A 16,422-nucleotide genomic window follows, 5' to 3' on the forward strand; every position below is an offset into this window, starting at 1 on the left:
AGAACTTATATTATGTTCATGTTAACCTGACATGTTAATAAATTTCACTAAAAAATAATTATATTTTGTTTCCTTTTGTATAATACTAGTCCAGAAAGCCACTGCGCATCCGCTAGGATAAATATTCTGATTCGGATTTTTTGCACAATCTTACTTAAAAGGACTCCTTTTAACAAATTTGCATGTTGCCAGAACCAAAAGGTGGTCAAAAATTTTTTAAACGTTTTTTTTTCTTAAATTATATTTTTTTTATTGAAAAAAGTTTTTTTAGGTTTTTTGGATCATTCCAAACAGAAAAGGTCTTTAGTGACTTTTCTCTAAAAATGATAGTTTTTGACATATAAGCGATTAAAAATTGAAAAATTGCGAAATCGGCCATTTTTAACCCTCGAAAACTAGGTGAAAAACTGAAAATTTGAATGTTGCCAAGGCAGGTAGATATTCTTTAAACATCGGTTGATGAAATACCGAAGTGGTTTTTGCAATACAATATTCAAAACTCCTTTGTTTTTTAATTGCTAATCAAGCGTGCGCGACACTATTTTCCACCGACATGCGACAGTATGGTGCAAATGAAAGGAATAAATTGGTTATTTCGTAAACCGCCGACTTTAAGGAAAAATAGCGAAACAGGTCGATTTTTATTTTTAAGTTATGATATTGTGGCATATATGGTATACTAGTGACGTCATCCGTCTGGGTGTGATGACGTAATAGATGATTTTTTTAAATGAGGATAGGGGTCGTGTGGTAGCTCATTTGAAAGGTTCTTCAATTCTGTCTTCAGTAATGTAAACATTTACGTAATTATTTATACAGTGTGTCCTTCTACTTCTTTTTTTGTCAAATAATTTAATTTAATAAAATTTTTTTGGACACCCTGTATAAATAATTATGTAAATGTTTATATTACTGAATAGAGAATTGAAGAACCTTTCAAATGAGCTAGCACACGACCCCTATTCTCATTTAAAAAAATCATCGATTACGTCATCACGTCCAGATGGATGACGTCACTAGTATACCATATACGCCACAATATCGCAACTTAAAAATAAAAATCGACCGTTTTCGGGATTTTTCCTTAAAGGCGCCGGTTTACGAAATAACGAATTTATTCCTTTCATTTGCACCATACTGTCGCATGTCGGTGGAAAATAGTGTCGCGCACGCTTGATTAGCAATTAAAAAACAAAGCAGTTTTGAATATTGTGTTGCAAAAAACTCTTCGGGGATTTCATCAATCGATGTTTAAAGGAACATCTACCTACCTTGGCAACATTTAAATTTTCAGTTTTTCACGTAGTTTTTGAGGGTTAAAAATGGCTGATTTCGCAATTTTTCAAGTTTTAATCGCTTATATGTCAAAAACTATCATTTTTAGGGAAAAGTCAATAAAGACCTTTTCTGTTTGTAATGGTCCAAAAAACCTAAAAAAACTTTTTTCCGTGCAAAAAAATAATTAAAAAAAGAACAAAAAAAAAGTTTAAAAAAATTTTGACCACCTTTTGGTCCTGGCAACATGCAAATTTATTAAAAGGGGTCCTTTTTGAGTAAGATTGTGCAAAAAATCCGAGTTAGAATATTTTTCCTAGCGGATGCGCAGTGGCTTTCTGGTCTATACCCTAATTTCAATTTTAATTCTGCACTACTTTTTCTTAGTTCTTCTTGGTTTGCTAATTTTTATTAGATAAAGTTTTTATTTTAAAGACATAGTGCTTATTTTTAGTATTTTTTGTGATCGTTGAATTTTTAAATAGATTGTTTCATAATTTTTCGATAACTTCAAAATGCAAAATATAAAAATATTTAAAAAACATTAAAATAAACATATCCAAACACAAAAATGGAACATCTGTATAATGAAACAAATTATTGTTGGATATGTAATTTAGTATGTTATCTTATATATAAAAATCAATTGCTGTGCGTTAGTCTCGCTAAAACTCGAGAATGGCTGGACCGATTTGGCTAATTTTGATGTTGAATTTTTTGTGGCAGTTCAGGGAAGGTTTATGCGGTTTTATATTGTCATTTTAGTAGCTACCAAAATTTTTACAGCTATATGTATAAAATGCTCTTTTTACAGTGTTTGTTGCCATACTCCTCCGAAACGACTTTACCAATTTTTATGAATTTTTGCAGGTATACTCGACCGGACCGGGAGTAGGTTATTATCTATATTTCATACCCGTGAGTCTTAAGGAGGGTTGCCCCCCTGATATTTATTTCTATTTTTTCGGACAATCTCTTTTTTTTAATTTTATATTATGGGGAACGTAAAGATACATCCAGCCCTAAATTTTCACTTTTCTATCACTAACTGTTATTTTTTAATGGCCATTTAAATAATTTACATCTTTATAAACAAAAGAAAGTCGTGACAGTTACCAACACATAACTCGAGAACGACTGAATAGATTTTTATGAAATTTTCCACGTATATTCGACCGGACCGAGAATAGGTTGTTGTGTATTTTTCATATTCGTACGTCTTAACGGGGGCTGCCCCCTAATATATTTTTTTATTTTTTTGGTCAAACTGTTTTTTCTTAATTTTGTGTGATGTGGAAGGCAAAGGTAAATAAACAACCCTAAATTTTCACTTTTCTATCTTCGACCGTTATTTTTTAATAGCCATCTCAAATTTTGCATCTTATATATAAAAATCAATTGCTGTGCGTTAGTCTCGCTAAAACCCGAGAATGGCTGGACCGATTTGGCTAATTTTGATGTTGAATTTTTTGTGGAAGTTCAGGGAAGGTTTATACAGTTTTATATTGTCATTTTAGTAGCCACCAAAATTTTTACAGCTATATGTATAAAATGCTCTTTTTACAGTGTTTGTTGCCATACTCCTCCGAAACGACTTTACCGATTTTTATGAAGTTTGGTAGTTATGTTTGGTCTGACTGGGAGTAGGTTTATGTCTATATTTCATACCTCTACGTCATAAGGGGTTTACGTATGACGTCATAACTCTTAGAATAATAACGTGAAAAATACGAAATCAAGTAGGTGTACTCCTTGCTAATTCCGAACAGAACCGTACTCAAGTTTTTTCTCTAGCGGAATCGGTGTCCAAAATACAATATCTTAAGCCGTAGAAATATTCTGAGGACAGAAGAAGAACGAGCAACAAATTTCATCGAAGAAAAGTCCAGCTGTTTAACTTTTGGACTTAAATTGGGCAAAATATGAATTTCTTAATTTTTCGAAACTTTCAAAAAATATCTCTACCGAACTTTTCTGACGAACGGCAAGCAGGAGAAAAGTTCTGAGCACACGAAAAGAACAAGCAGCAAATTATAAAATTTTATTTAATTTTAATTAATTTTGTTTCATTTTATTTAATTTTATTTAATTTAAGTATTTTATTTATTTTCGTTTATTTTATTTTATTTCATTTTATTAAATTTTAATTATTTTTATTAGATTCTGTTTATTATTTTTTTTAATTTATTTATTATTTTTATTTAAGTTTATTCAGTTTTATTTATTTTTATTAACTTTTATTAAATTTTATGAAATTTTGTTTCATTTTATTTAATGATATTTAATTTTAATTTTATTTTATTTTGATTAATCAACACCTATATTGTTGGACAACCCCGAACCCAATTATAAATACAGGGTTGTTTTGAATGTAAGTAAAATAAGCTAGAAACAAATTTAAGATTGCAACTGTTGCACTGCAAACTTTATTTTGTTACTTCTAACTAAACTTTATTACTTCAAACATCCTGTGTAATTCATTAAAAATAATAATAAAAACTCATTCACATCGAGCATTTTTTGTTTATTAATTACGAATTCCTTTTGTTTATTTTAAGTTTATTGTTTACAAAAGTTTGTTTTTATCTATTGAGGCAGAACGAAGTCTGCCGGGTCAGCTAGTCAATTATAAAAAGACAGGAGGTGCCCGATCTTATTTTGTTCTGACTATTAATTAGGAATTAAAAAATGACTTGCTTTTATAAATTTAAAACAGTTTTTTCGGTTCGGGCAGATATTATTTTAGATTTATTGGATCATTCTGAACAAAAAAGGTCTTTTGTAATTTTTCTCTTTAGTTGATTTTTTCTAGTTATAAACAATTTAAAACTGGAAAAAAAAACAACGAAAGACGACGATTTTCAAGGGTTAAAATCATAAGTAAATAATATGATTTTTCAAATTACGAAGTACATAAATTCAAGTGCAAACCTTATTCTACCAGAACTGGATAAGTATTTTGGATTTCTTTAATCTTACAATTTTGTTTTTTAGTTGTTAAAGCAGCCCGATTGCCCTTCTTCCCATAATGAACCTTCCTTACACAATTCCTCCCTTAAATTGAAAAAATGTATTTTAGAATAAAACATGGCAAAGGTTCTTATCGGGACCAGATAGAAGAAAGTTTGAACTTGAAACTAGATACTTCGTAAGTTTAAAACTGATACTATTTACTAATACCATTAATGCTTTTGAGCCTTTAAAATCGTCATCTTTCGTTCTTTTTCCAGTTTAAAATTATTTAAAAATTGAAAAAGATACACTTAGAGAAAAATTACAAAAGACCCTTTTTGATGAAAGACTTACGCGATGTATAACACTCGTGCCGCTCGTGTTTCATAAATTTCTGTTTCATAAATAACTATTTTGAAAGTTATTTTTTTAATTATTAATTAATTATAGTCAGAACAAAATTAAATACAAAATTGTTTTTTTATATTTGTTAATAAATTACATATCCAATAATTTTTATCCATTAAAGAGCTCAGTGCCGATCGACTTTATATCGGATCCTCTATATCTCCTATTTGTGTTGTAATATTCCAAAATTTGTTTTTTTACTTTGTTATCTATTTGTGTTTGGATATGTTTATTTTAATGTTTTTTATACTATGCATTCTGAAGTTATAAGGGAAATTATGAAACGATCGATTTAAAAATTCAACAGCAACAAAAAATAATAAAAATAAGCAATATGTCCTTAAAATAAAAACTTTATTTAATAAAAATTAGCAATAAAAGAAAAACTAAGAAAAATAGTGCAGAATTAAAATTGCAATTAAGGTATTATACAAAAGGAAACAATAGTACATTGTTTACCGTGTAGGAAAAGCTTAACATTCCTGGACGACTGTGAAGATTGCTAAGTCGAGGCGCAAGCCGAGACTTAGCAACACAGAGTCCAGGAATGTGGCTTTTCCTACGAGGTAAACATACTATTTTTCCGCAAATCGTTTAAAATTCGACAGATATTGATTGATTTAAAAAAAACGCGATAATTTTATTCCCAAATAAATGGTGCTTTGAAATTCCTAATAAAATTACTTGGGTTACTATGGAAACGTATTGTATTATATAAATCTTGGTAAATCCGACAGAATATACTGGTCACTGCTTTCGTCGGTCTTTATGTAGAACACTAACAACTGTACGGAAATATCATTTCCTTACAGTAAGGAAATGACATTTCCTTACAGTAAGGAAGTCCTGACTTTTTCTTCAAGAAATTTTGACAGGAATGTCAAAATTTCCTGGCGATTTGCGGAAAAATATAATTATTATTCAGTGAAATTTATTAACGTGTAAGGTTAACGTAAACGAAACAAATGTGTTTATTAAAAAACAATATTATTTTTAATGTTCTTTATGAATATGAAACGACAGTAACAAATATAAGTACAATATTTTTTTAACAACCTTCGCACCAACACTTCAGACTAGCGCTGCAATGTCCTCCACCAATTCCTTCTTCATGACATACTCTACGGCAAGCTTCGTTGTCCCATACTGCGCAAGGGCCTCCGTATCTTCCAGACAAGCAATCACCACATGCTAACTCCGTACCAATGGTAAGAATTAGAAGAATGGCAAAAATTATATATCCCTTCATTTTTAAAACAAATTAATATATCAATTACACAAGTAGTATATTAGACTACAAACAGTGCAAAGTGCTGAATGACTGAATGATCAATATGAAAAAAAATAATGGATATTTATATAAGCCAAAAACGATTAGATTCCTGTTAGGGATAGTCGATATAGGTACTATTAAATATTTCCTAATTTTACAATTTTTACTTCGTATTTTGTATTGGAATTACATAAATATTAAGTTCATAAAAAACTGATAAAGACTTGTCGATAAGAGTGAAGTAAATTAAAATCAAATCGGTTTTAACTCATTTTTTTCGTATTAAAACAAAAATACATTGGTATTTAAAAGGAAGGTTCTGAGAATGATATTTGGCCCTCAAAGAGATGAACAGAAGAGTAGAGAAGGCGCCGTAATGCTGAATTGGTGACTTAATTGGTGTACGAAAAACATCGTCAGACATATTTAAAGCTAATCAAGTATATTCAAATGGGAAATAAGCCACAATTTTACCTAAAAATGATTTTATTATCGTTTCGACGCCCAAGTCGGGTGTCGTTGTCAAAATACAAAATAATACTAAATAAACAAAAATGTTGTTGCTTAGTAAAAAATTCTTCTAATAATTTATTTAATCTGACTCATTTATATCGGCAATTCAGACACGTATTATACATTTTAAAGTAGACGACTTTAAAATGATATTGCTAATATTGATGAGTTGCGTTCCTGGGACGACTTTACTAAAAGATAGTTCATTCGATTACATGAAATCAATTCCAACTCAAGAATATCCGCCACAAAAAATCATAGCATATGATCTGTCTTTAAAAAGACAACCAATGCAACGGTGGCACTGAAATTCTCGCGTTAGAGATTCCATAGTAAATCACGAGGGAAAACCAGGAAAAACCTCGTGATACTATCCCGACATCGTAAGTATTTGGGTTTACATTTAGTTTACTCTAAAAACTAATACCAAATTCTGACTTGATATTTTAAATTTTAAATAATACTAAAATACTAAATATGTACTAACTCGATATGTTACTGATTTACTAATTGTGGTATTTTCTTTCTATTGACTTCCTCCTTTAATATGGGTAACCACATCCTACTGCATTCTACCGAGGAATTTGCGACACAATTGGTTTCATTTAACATAATTAGAGCCGCTTCTTTGATTTTTCTCTTTTTACAAGAAATAATACGAGGAAAATATCAATACCATATGTAAAAGGACTATCCGAGAAACTTAAAACAATAGGAAATAAATTCAACATATCAACAACATTCAAAACAACAAACACATTGAGATCTATTCTATCTAAAACTAAACCTAACAGTGAACAAGAAAGAACAAAGAATTGTATTTATAAAATACCTTGTGAATGCGAACAATTTTATATAGGTGAAACGTCAAGACCATTAGACCTTAGAGTAAATGAACATCAGTCTTATATAAAAAATAGAGAATTTGATAGATCTCAAATATGTCAACACGCATGGGATAATGAACATAGAGTTCAGTGGAGAGATTCAAGTATAGTCCTAAAAGAAGCAGATAGTAAAAAGAGAAAAATCAAAGAAGCGGCTCTAATTATGTTAAATGAAACCAATTGTGTCGCAAATTCCTCGGTAGAATGCAGTAGGATGTGGTTACCCATATTAAAGGAGGAAGTCAATAGAAAGAAAATACCACAATTAGTAAATCAGTAACATATCGAGTTAGTACATATTTAGTATTTTAGTATTATTTAAAATTTAAAATATCAAGTCAGAATTTGGTATTAGTTTTGAGAGTAAACTAAATGTAAACCCAAATACTTACGATGTCGGGATAGTATCACGAGGTTTTTCCTGGTTTTCCCTCGTGATTTACTATGGAATCTCTAACGCGAGAATTTCAGTGCCACCGTTGCATTTGGTTGTCTTTTTAAAGACAGATCACATGCTATGATTTTTTGTGGCGGATATTCTTGAGTTGGAATTGATTTCATGTAATCGAATGAACTATCTTTTAGTAAAGTCGTCCCAGGAACGCAACTCATCAATATCAGCAATATCATTTTAAAGTCGTCTACTTTAAAATGTATAATACGTGTCTGAATTGCCGATATAAATGAGTCAGATTAAATAAATTATTAGAAGAATTTTTTACTAAGCAACAACATTTTTGTTTATTTAGTATTATTTTGTATTTTGACAACGACACCCGACTTGGGCGTCGAAACGTTAATAAAATCATTTTTAGGTAAAATTGTGGCTTATTTCCCATTTGAATATACTTGATTATAAAAATGCCACAAGAAAATAGCTTCAGAACAACAATATTTAAAGCTAACCGTATAAGACGGAAATTCATTAAAAAGAAAACGAAATTCATTTTTATATCAAAGAAAAATATTAGTCTACACGTAAATAATAAGACGATAAAACGAGTTCAGAATTATAACTATTTAGGGACAAACATTAGTGAAACAAACGATTATACCAAAGAAATCCGAATTAGAATAGAAAGGCTAGAAGTGCATTCACTAATATGAAACAAATATTATGTAGTAGAGACCTCAGCCTAAATCTTAGAAAGCGAGTACTAAAATGTTATGTATTTTCTGTTCTTTTGTATGGTGTGGAGACATGGACTCTCAATAAACAATGCCTCAATACATTGGAAGCATTTGAGATGTGGAAGTATCGAAGAATGCTTTGAATCTCCTGGACAGACAGAATAACCAATGAAGAAGTACTAAGGAGAATACAGAACAGCAGGGATATACTGGATTCCATCAAAATAAGAAAACTTCTATACTTGGAACTGATGTGGTGACAGATATGAACTACTAAAATTAATTATGCAGGGAAAGATTCAAGGAAGGCGCAGCATAGGTAGGAGAAAAATGTCCTGGCTGAGAAATATCAGAGAATGGTTTGGATGCAGCTCAACTGAACTCTTTCGGACTGTAGTGTCAAAAGTGAGAATAGCAATGATGATTGCCAACCTTAGTCGCGGAGATGGCACGTAAAGAAGAAGTATAAGACAGGCAAGTTATGCAATAAGATTAAAGGAACACAGAGTGTTAAAAACCTTTTTTTAAACACCAGACGGTAGAAGATCAGTGGGCGTCTAAGAAAAAGATGGAGGGATGATGTTGAAGCCGATTTATCTAGGATGATGCAGGGCTATAGTAGATGCAACGAAGACTCACTGCGAGTTGTAAAACCAGTCAAAAAGAAGAAGAATAAGAAGAAGAAGAAGAGGAAGAATTTTCTTCTTCTTCTTCCTTCTTGTATGTAGGCTGTAAAGCCTGTTTCTTCTTCAATATTAGCTTCCTAAATTGTTTAAATTATCGCACCATCTTTTTATTGGTCTGCCAATACTTCTTCTTCCATTTGGTGACTATCTCGTGCTATTCGTACTATCCTATCTTCTGCCATTCTACTAATGTGTTCGTTCCACTCCTGTTTCCGATTTGTCACCCATCCATTTATGTCTTCGACATTGCATGATCTTCTTATGATTTCGCTTCTCTCCCTATCCAACATACTTTTCCCTGATATTCGTCGAAGTATTTTCAACTCTGTTGTTTCTAGTAGTCGTCTCATTTTAGATGTGTCAGGTTTTGTCTCCTCCGTGTATGTCTATAATTGCTGCTTTATAGATTCTTGCTTTTGTGTATTGTCTTAGTTGTTTGTTCTTCCAGATTGTCTCATTAAGAGATCCCGCCGCTTTACTTACTTTTAAGCTTTGTTATACTTTCTCTTCAACATCTACGTAACTGGTTATATCTATTCCCAGATATCTAAACCTTTCTTCTTGTTAATTATGTTCCAACAAATTTCGATTTTGCATCGTAGTGGGTATTTAGATGTTGTCATACATTTGGTTTTTTCTGCTGATATTGTCATGTTGTATTTCTCGTCTGTTGTATTGAATATGTGTGTTAATCTTTGGAAATTGTCTTCTGTCTCGGCGATTAATGTAGCGTCGTCTGCATAACATAATATTTGGATTTCTTGGTTCCATATTCTCTAACCATGACTTTTAAGTACTGCTTCTATTATTTCGTCCATTATTATATTAAAGAGAAGTGGGCAGTCACCTTGTCTGACTGCGCTTTGTACTAGTATAAACTGTTTTAGTTTTCCATTTATCTGTGCCTGTATTCGATTATGAAAGTAGATGTTTTCGATGGAGTGTATAATATTGATTGGTATCTTTCTTCTATAGAGTAAGTGTAAGACGTCTTCGACTTGGATGCGATCGAAAGCCTTTGTCAGGTCTATAAAACATAGATATGCTGATTAATTGTACTCGATGGCCATTTCTGTGATTTGTCTCAGTACAAATACGGCGTCTACGCAGGATCGAATTTTCTCTACTTAAAAAATATGTCGTTACGTATTGTCACGTATAATTTTTTTTACTCTGAGAACAATCCAATATATGAAAAAAAGCGCAATATATACGTCAATAATAATAATTTCTGTTCTTCTTTCTGATCAAGTTTTATCAAAGAGCTACATGGACCTGACGTACACGTTGATAGAGTGGCTATTCATGACCACCTACCATCTTTCTATTTATTTTGTTGAAGTCTTCCATTTTCATGTGCCTGTGCTGGTTGAAGTTTTCAGCATAACAAGACGCTTCAACGATATTTCTATATGAATACTTCTTCTTTTTCGTCTTTTACACATTATGAGTTTGCCCTTTTCGTCCTCGACAGCACTCTATTCGCTAAGTCATCTTGTCTGGGGTTGCACAGCATTTTTTCTGTAAGTTTTCCATAGCATAGCAAGTCTTCCTTTCCGTCTTCTTCCGGCCTGTCTCAGTACAATATTCTTTTCGGCCACCCGTGGTCTGTTATTTTTTGTACATGCCCCTACCACTGCAGGGCAGGGCTCTGTTTTTTACCTTTTTTGTAATTAAGCGTTCTATTTCATTCTATTGATCGAAGATCTGATAACAGCATTAAATGAAAATGATACAAGACATACTATAATTATGGAAGATTTCAACGCAAAATTAGGTAAAAAAGAAGAAAATTCTGAAACTAAAATAGGGATTCATGATTATGGCACACGAAATGCAAGAGAAGAAAAATTACATAACTTCTTAGAACAACAAAATTTATATGCCATGAACAGACGAACACATTTTTCAAAAAACAAGCAAACCGAAAATGAACGTGGATATCTCCCGATAAAAAGACGAAAAACGAGATCGATTACTTCTTATGTGGAAACAAAGAAATTTTTGAAGACATAACTGCTCTTAATCAATTCACAACTGGCAGTGATCATCGTCTTTTAAGAGCAAGGATTGTTTTTAAACAGACCAAAACCCATAGAAATAGGCCACATAATTATAATCAGATAGATCAATCTAAAATCCGACAGAACAGAGATGAGTACAGAGAAGTCTTAAGAGAAGAATTTGTAGGATATTATCAACAAGAAAATACCGACATGAACACAATTAATACAGAAATGCAACGAAAGTTCTTGAAAGCAAAGTCAAGGTCTGGCTGTGGCAAAGAAAACGAAAAGTAAAGAAGAAAAATAAGCGCTGGAACAAAACGGTTGATGGAAAAGATAAGCCTATTTCTAAGCGAGGGAAAGCGAAACACCGACGGTTTCAAAGAACTGAATAAACAAATAAAGAAGGCAGTAAAGGAAGGCTTAAGGATCTACAATGAAAACAAGGTAGAAAACGTTACAGAAAAGAATCGAGGCCTAAAATGCTTAACACCAAATATAGGAAAGCCTCTAATAATCTCATTAAAAGATAAAGATGGAAAAGAAACAAGAGAAAAGAACAAATCCTAAAAGTTACACAAACATTTTACCGTGATTTATATTCCTCAAACAAAGACCCAGATAACACAGCAAAGAAAAATCTTAAGAAAAAGATAATAAATGTGAACTCAGAAGTACTCCCTAATATAGAATCCTTCGAAATAAAACTAGCTAAAGAATACTTGCTAGAAACAACTAAAGGATAGTAAGGCTCCAGGCCCAGATAGAATACTTGCCGAAATGTTAAAGGAGGGGAGTGAAATTATTCTCGAAGAATTGAAAAATCTTTTCAACGAATGCCTTCACAAAGGAGAAGTTCCAGATGATTGGAAAGAAAGCTTGACAATAATTCTCTTCAAAAAAGGGGACAGGGGAGATCTGAAGAACTATAGGCCAATTTTCCTGTTGTCCCAAATGTACAAACTGTTTATGAGAGTAATAACTAATAGGCTATCGTCGAAGCTTGATAGCTGTCAACCGGTAGAGCAGGCAGGATTCCGAAAGGGTTACAGTACAGCGGATTATGTTCTTACAGTCAGAACGCTAATAGAGAAAGCCAATGAATATCACTTGAACTTGTACATTGGCTTCGTTGATTATGAAAAGGCATTCCACTCCATAGAACTTTGGGCAATAGAGAGAGCTATGAACAACTGCAGGAGAGATTCTAGGTACAGAATGCTCATACATAATATTTATAAGAAAGTTATAATGAAAATACAAATAGAAGAGAAAACCAAAGCTATACCAATCAACAGAGGAGCTCACCAGGGAGACGTTATTTCACCAAAGCTCTTCACACTGGGACTTGAAGACGTGTTCAAAGACATTAACAAATGAATAAATGTTAATGGAAGAAAACTGAGTCACTTGAGATATGCTGACGACATTGTAATATTAGCTACAAGTTTCGAAGAATTCCAGACCATGATGACGCAACTATTTCAAGCTTCGGAAAAAGTAGGTCTTAAGATGAACTTGGAAAAAACAAAAGTAATGACGAATACACCGAACATTACAAAAATAACGTTGAATGATATAAATTTAGAAACAGTAAGCGAATACATCTACCTGGGACAGATAATGTAAGTTAACAAAGAAAATCAAACTGCCGAAGTTACTAGAAGAATAAGGTTAGCGTGGGCAGGATTTGGAAAACTGAGTTGGATCTTGAAAAACACTAAAATAGAACAATATTTGAGAACCAGAGTTTATGATCAGTGTATCCTCCCTATACTTACGTATGGTTCACAGACGTGGACATTCACAAAGGCCAATATGGATAAAATGGTAAAGGCACAGAGAGCGATGGAAAGATCAATGCTCGGGGTGAGGCTCATAGACAAAAAAAAACAAATACATGGATTAGAAGCCAAACCAAAGTAAAAGACGCAGGAGAACATGCTGCCAAATTAAAATGGAGCTTCGCAGGACACAATGCCCGACTGAAGAATAAAAGATGGAATCACGAAATACAACAATGGAGATCGTGGTTAGGAAGAAGAAGTAGAGGAAGGCCACAAATGAGATGGGCCGATGACATAAAGAAGTTTGGAGGACACAACTGCTGTAGCATTTGGAGTTACAAATATTTCCTGGGGCAATACATTTGCATTTATTTAAAAAAAAAACTGACGAGTACTTCGCATTTTATCCGTATAATCCTAGAATTACCCGTTTAATACACAACTTTACCCGTAACATATCCATTAAATAGCTCGGTGCCAATCGACCTTATATCGGATCCTTTACCATGTATACCAATATCTACTATTTGTGTTGTAATATTACAAAATTTATTTTTCTTTATCTTTTTGTGTTTGGATAAGTTTATTTTAATGTATTCTAATATTTTTTATACTATCCATTCTGTAGTTACAGGAAAATTATGAAACTATCGATTTAAAAATTCAACGATATCAAAAAATAATAAATATAAGCACTATGTCCTTAAAATAAAACCTTTATTTAATAGACATTAGCGAAAAAAGAAAAACCAGGAAAAAATAGTGCAGAATTAAAATTGAAATGAAGGGATTATACAAAAAGAAACAGAATATAATTATTCGTTAGTGAAATTTATTAACTTGTAAGGTTAACATAAACATAATATAAGTTCTTCAACAGCCTTCACACCAACATTTGAGACTTGCACTACAATGTCCTCCACCAATTCCTTCTTCATGGCATACTCTACGGCAAGCTTCGTTGTCCCATACTGCGCAAGGGCCTCCATACCTTCCAGACAAACAATCACCAAATGCCAACTCCGTACCAATGGTAAGAATTAGAAGAATAGCAAAAATTATATATCCCTTCATTTTAAAAATAAATTAATATCAATTACACAAGTAGTATAGTAGACTACAAACAGTGCAAAATGCTGAATGATCAATAGTTAAAAAAATAAATATTTATATAGCCCAAAAACGATTAGATCCCTGTTAAGAACAGTGGATATATATAGGTACTATTAAATATTTCCTAATTATACAATTTTTACTTCGTATTTTGTATTGGAATTACATAAATATTTAAGTTCATAAAAAAGTGATCATTTCTTCTGGATAAGAATGAAGTAAATTAAAAACAAATCGGTTTTAACACATTTTTTTCGTATTAACAAACAAATACATAGGTATTAGAAAGAAAGGTTCTGAGAATATTTGACTCTCAAAGAGATAGATTCACAGAAGAGTGAAGAAAGCGTCATAATGCTGAATTGGTGACTCTGTATTGTACTGAAAACATGGTCAGACATTATAAAAGCTTCTTCTTCTTCTTCTTCTTGTAGTGCCTATCCGTTTCGGATGTTGGCGACCATCATGTCAATCTGTACTTAGCACACTGCTGCTCTAAAAAGATTTGTGGTTGTTGTCTTGAACCACGTACGTAGACTTTTCAGCCAGGAAATCCTTCGCCTTCCTGGTCCTCGCTTTCCCTCTACTTTTCCTTGAAAGATTAGCTGCAGCAGTCCATATCTTTCACTGTTCCTCATGATGTGACCGAGGTATTCGATTTTGGCTGTTTTTATTGTAATTAAAAGCTCTTTTTCTTTTTGTCGGTATAAGATATCTTCAGAATTCGACGATAAAGCGACATTTCAAACGCCTCAATTTTCTTGCAGGTGGCGTCTGTGAGAGTCCACGACTCAACTCCGTACAACAGCTAACCATATAAAATGGGCAGGTCATGTAGTAAGATCACAGCAAGACAGAGTGTTATGTTAAAGACAATATTTTTTGAGACCAGACGGTAGAGGATCAGTAGACTGTCCCAGAAAAAGGTAAAAGGATGACGTTTAAGCCAATCTATCTAGGATTGGGGTACAATAATGGAAAATGGAAGCACAAGATCTTAGAAGAGGGAGGGCTACAGTGGATGCGGCGAATACTCATCCCGCGTTGTTACACCAGTCAAGAAGAAGAAGAAGAAGAATTTTTTCTATCTAAAAAATATATCGATACGTATTGTTACGTGTATTTTTTTACTCGTAATACAATCCAATAGATGAAAAAAAGCGCAATATGTAAATCAATAATAATAAGTTATTTTCTTCTTTCTAATCAAATTTTATCAAGGACCTACAAGGACCTGCCGTTTATACTGCGAGGCATAAGTTAGTTCCGCTATTTTTTTTATTTTAGATTTTTCTTTAGCATTTACAGAGTTGTGCAAAGGATTACAGTTACTCAAACCTCTTTTTTGTACTTATACCGGGTGAAAGAAAAGAAATGTTTTTTATGTTAAGTTTGAGACACCCTGTAGGGAGGAAGAGGTACAAATATGAGTATATATGGTGAGGCAGATAAAGGGCCTATTAGAAATATCTCGAGAACTAAAGGCAACAGAACCATGAAAATTGGAATGAAGGGGTTTTGAAGACTGATCTATTTAATAAAAATATTTTCATCTATTTGGTACTTCCGGTTATACCGGAAGTTGCTTATAACTTTGTTTTTTTTTTTAATAGGACACCCTGTATATTTTTACATCTTTGGGTTCTCCTTGATTTCTTCTTTCTTAAAATATGAGGTTTTCTAATATTATACAGGGTAGTTTAAAAGGTAATTAAATGTTTTTATTAATTTCGTAGCAAATTTCACACCCTGTAGAATTGTAGTAGTTTGAGATCAAAATCTCTATTTATGTTCAAACGATTTTTAATATAGTCTGCTACTGTTAAGAATTATTAGTATAGCTAAATTTTTAATTTTAGTATACAGGGTGGGTCGAAACTAGGAATGAGTATTTTCTGAGTTATCTTAAATGGAACACCCTATATTTTAGTATTGTAATGAAATGATATTTTATGGTACTTTCTTACTTCTTAAGTGTTCCCTATACCTAACTGCTTTAATTTGTGCTCAATTTTTAATCGCACCAACAATCTTACTACATAGTACACAAAAAATTATTTGTGATTGAATATTTTCACGGCCAACCTAATAAAATTTCACGTATTTTGTGTTGAAATTAATGTTTGGCTTTAATCACCAATAACTCACAAACAAAAGAAGTTAGGTATAGGGAATGCTTAAGAAATTAAAAAGTACCATAAAATAACATTTCATTACAATACTAAATACAGTGTGTTTCATTTAAGAAAACTCAGAAAATACTCATTCCGAGTTTCGACCTACCCTATATACTAAAATGAAAAATTTAACTATACCAATAATTTTTAACAATAGTAGACTATATTGAAAATCATTTGAACATAAATAGAGTTTATGACTCTACATGGATGG

At 32.1% G+C, this 16,422-nt stretch overlaps 2 protein-coding genes across 2 annotated transcripts; both read right to left on the reverse strand.

Moving 5' to 3' along the window:
* Window positions 1–5,683: 5,683 nt before the first annotated feature.
* LOC126883405 (drosomycin-like) lies at window positions 5,684–5,887 on the reverse strand. Its single transcript, XM_050648951.1, has one exon. The coding sequence runs from the start codon at window positions 5,882–5,884 to the stop codon at window positions 5,684–5,686; it is 201 nt and encodes a 66-aa protein (XP_050504908.1). The 5' UTR covers window positions 5,885–5,887.
* A 7,904-nt stretch (window positions 5,888–13,791) lies between these two features.
* Window positions 13,792–13,995, reverse strand: LOC126883406 (drosomycin-like). Its single transcript, XM_050648952.1, has one exon. It carries the CDS (start codon window positions 13,990–13,992, stop codon window positions 13,792–13,794), a length of 201 nt encoding a protein of 66 aa, XP_050504909.1. The 5' UTR covers window positions 13,993–13,995.
* Window positions 13,996–16,422: the final 2,427 nt, after the last annotated feature.

This window comes from Diabrotica virgifera, chromosome 4, assembly GCF_917563875.1.
Source record: "Diabrotica virgifera virgifera chromosome 4, PGI_DIABVI_V3a".
NCBI lineage: Eukaryota > Metazoa > Arthropoda > Insecta > Coleoptera > Chrysomelidae > Diabrotica > Diabrotica virgifera.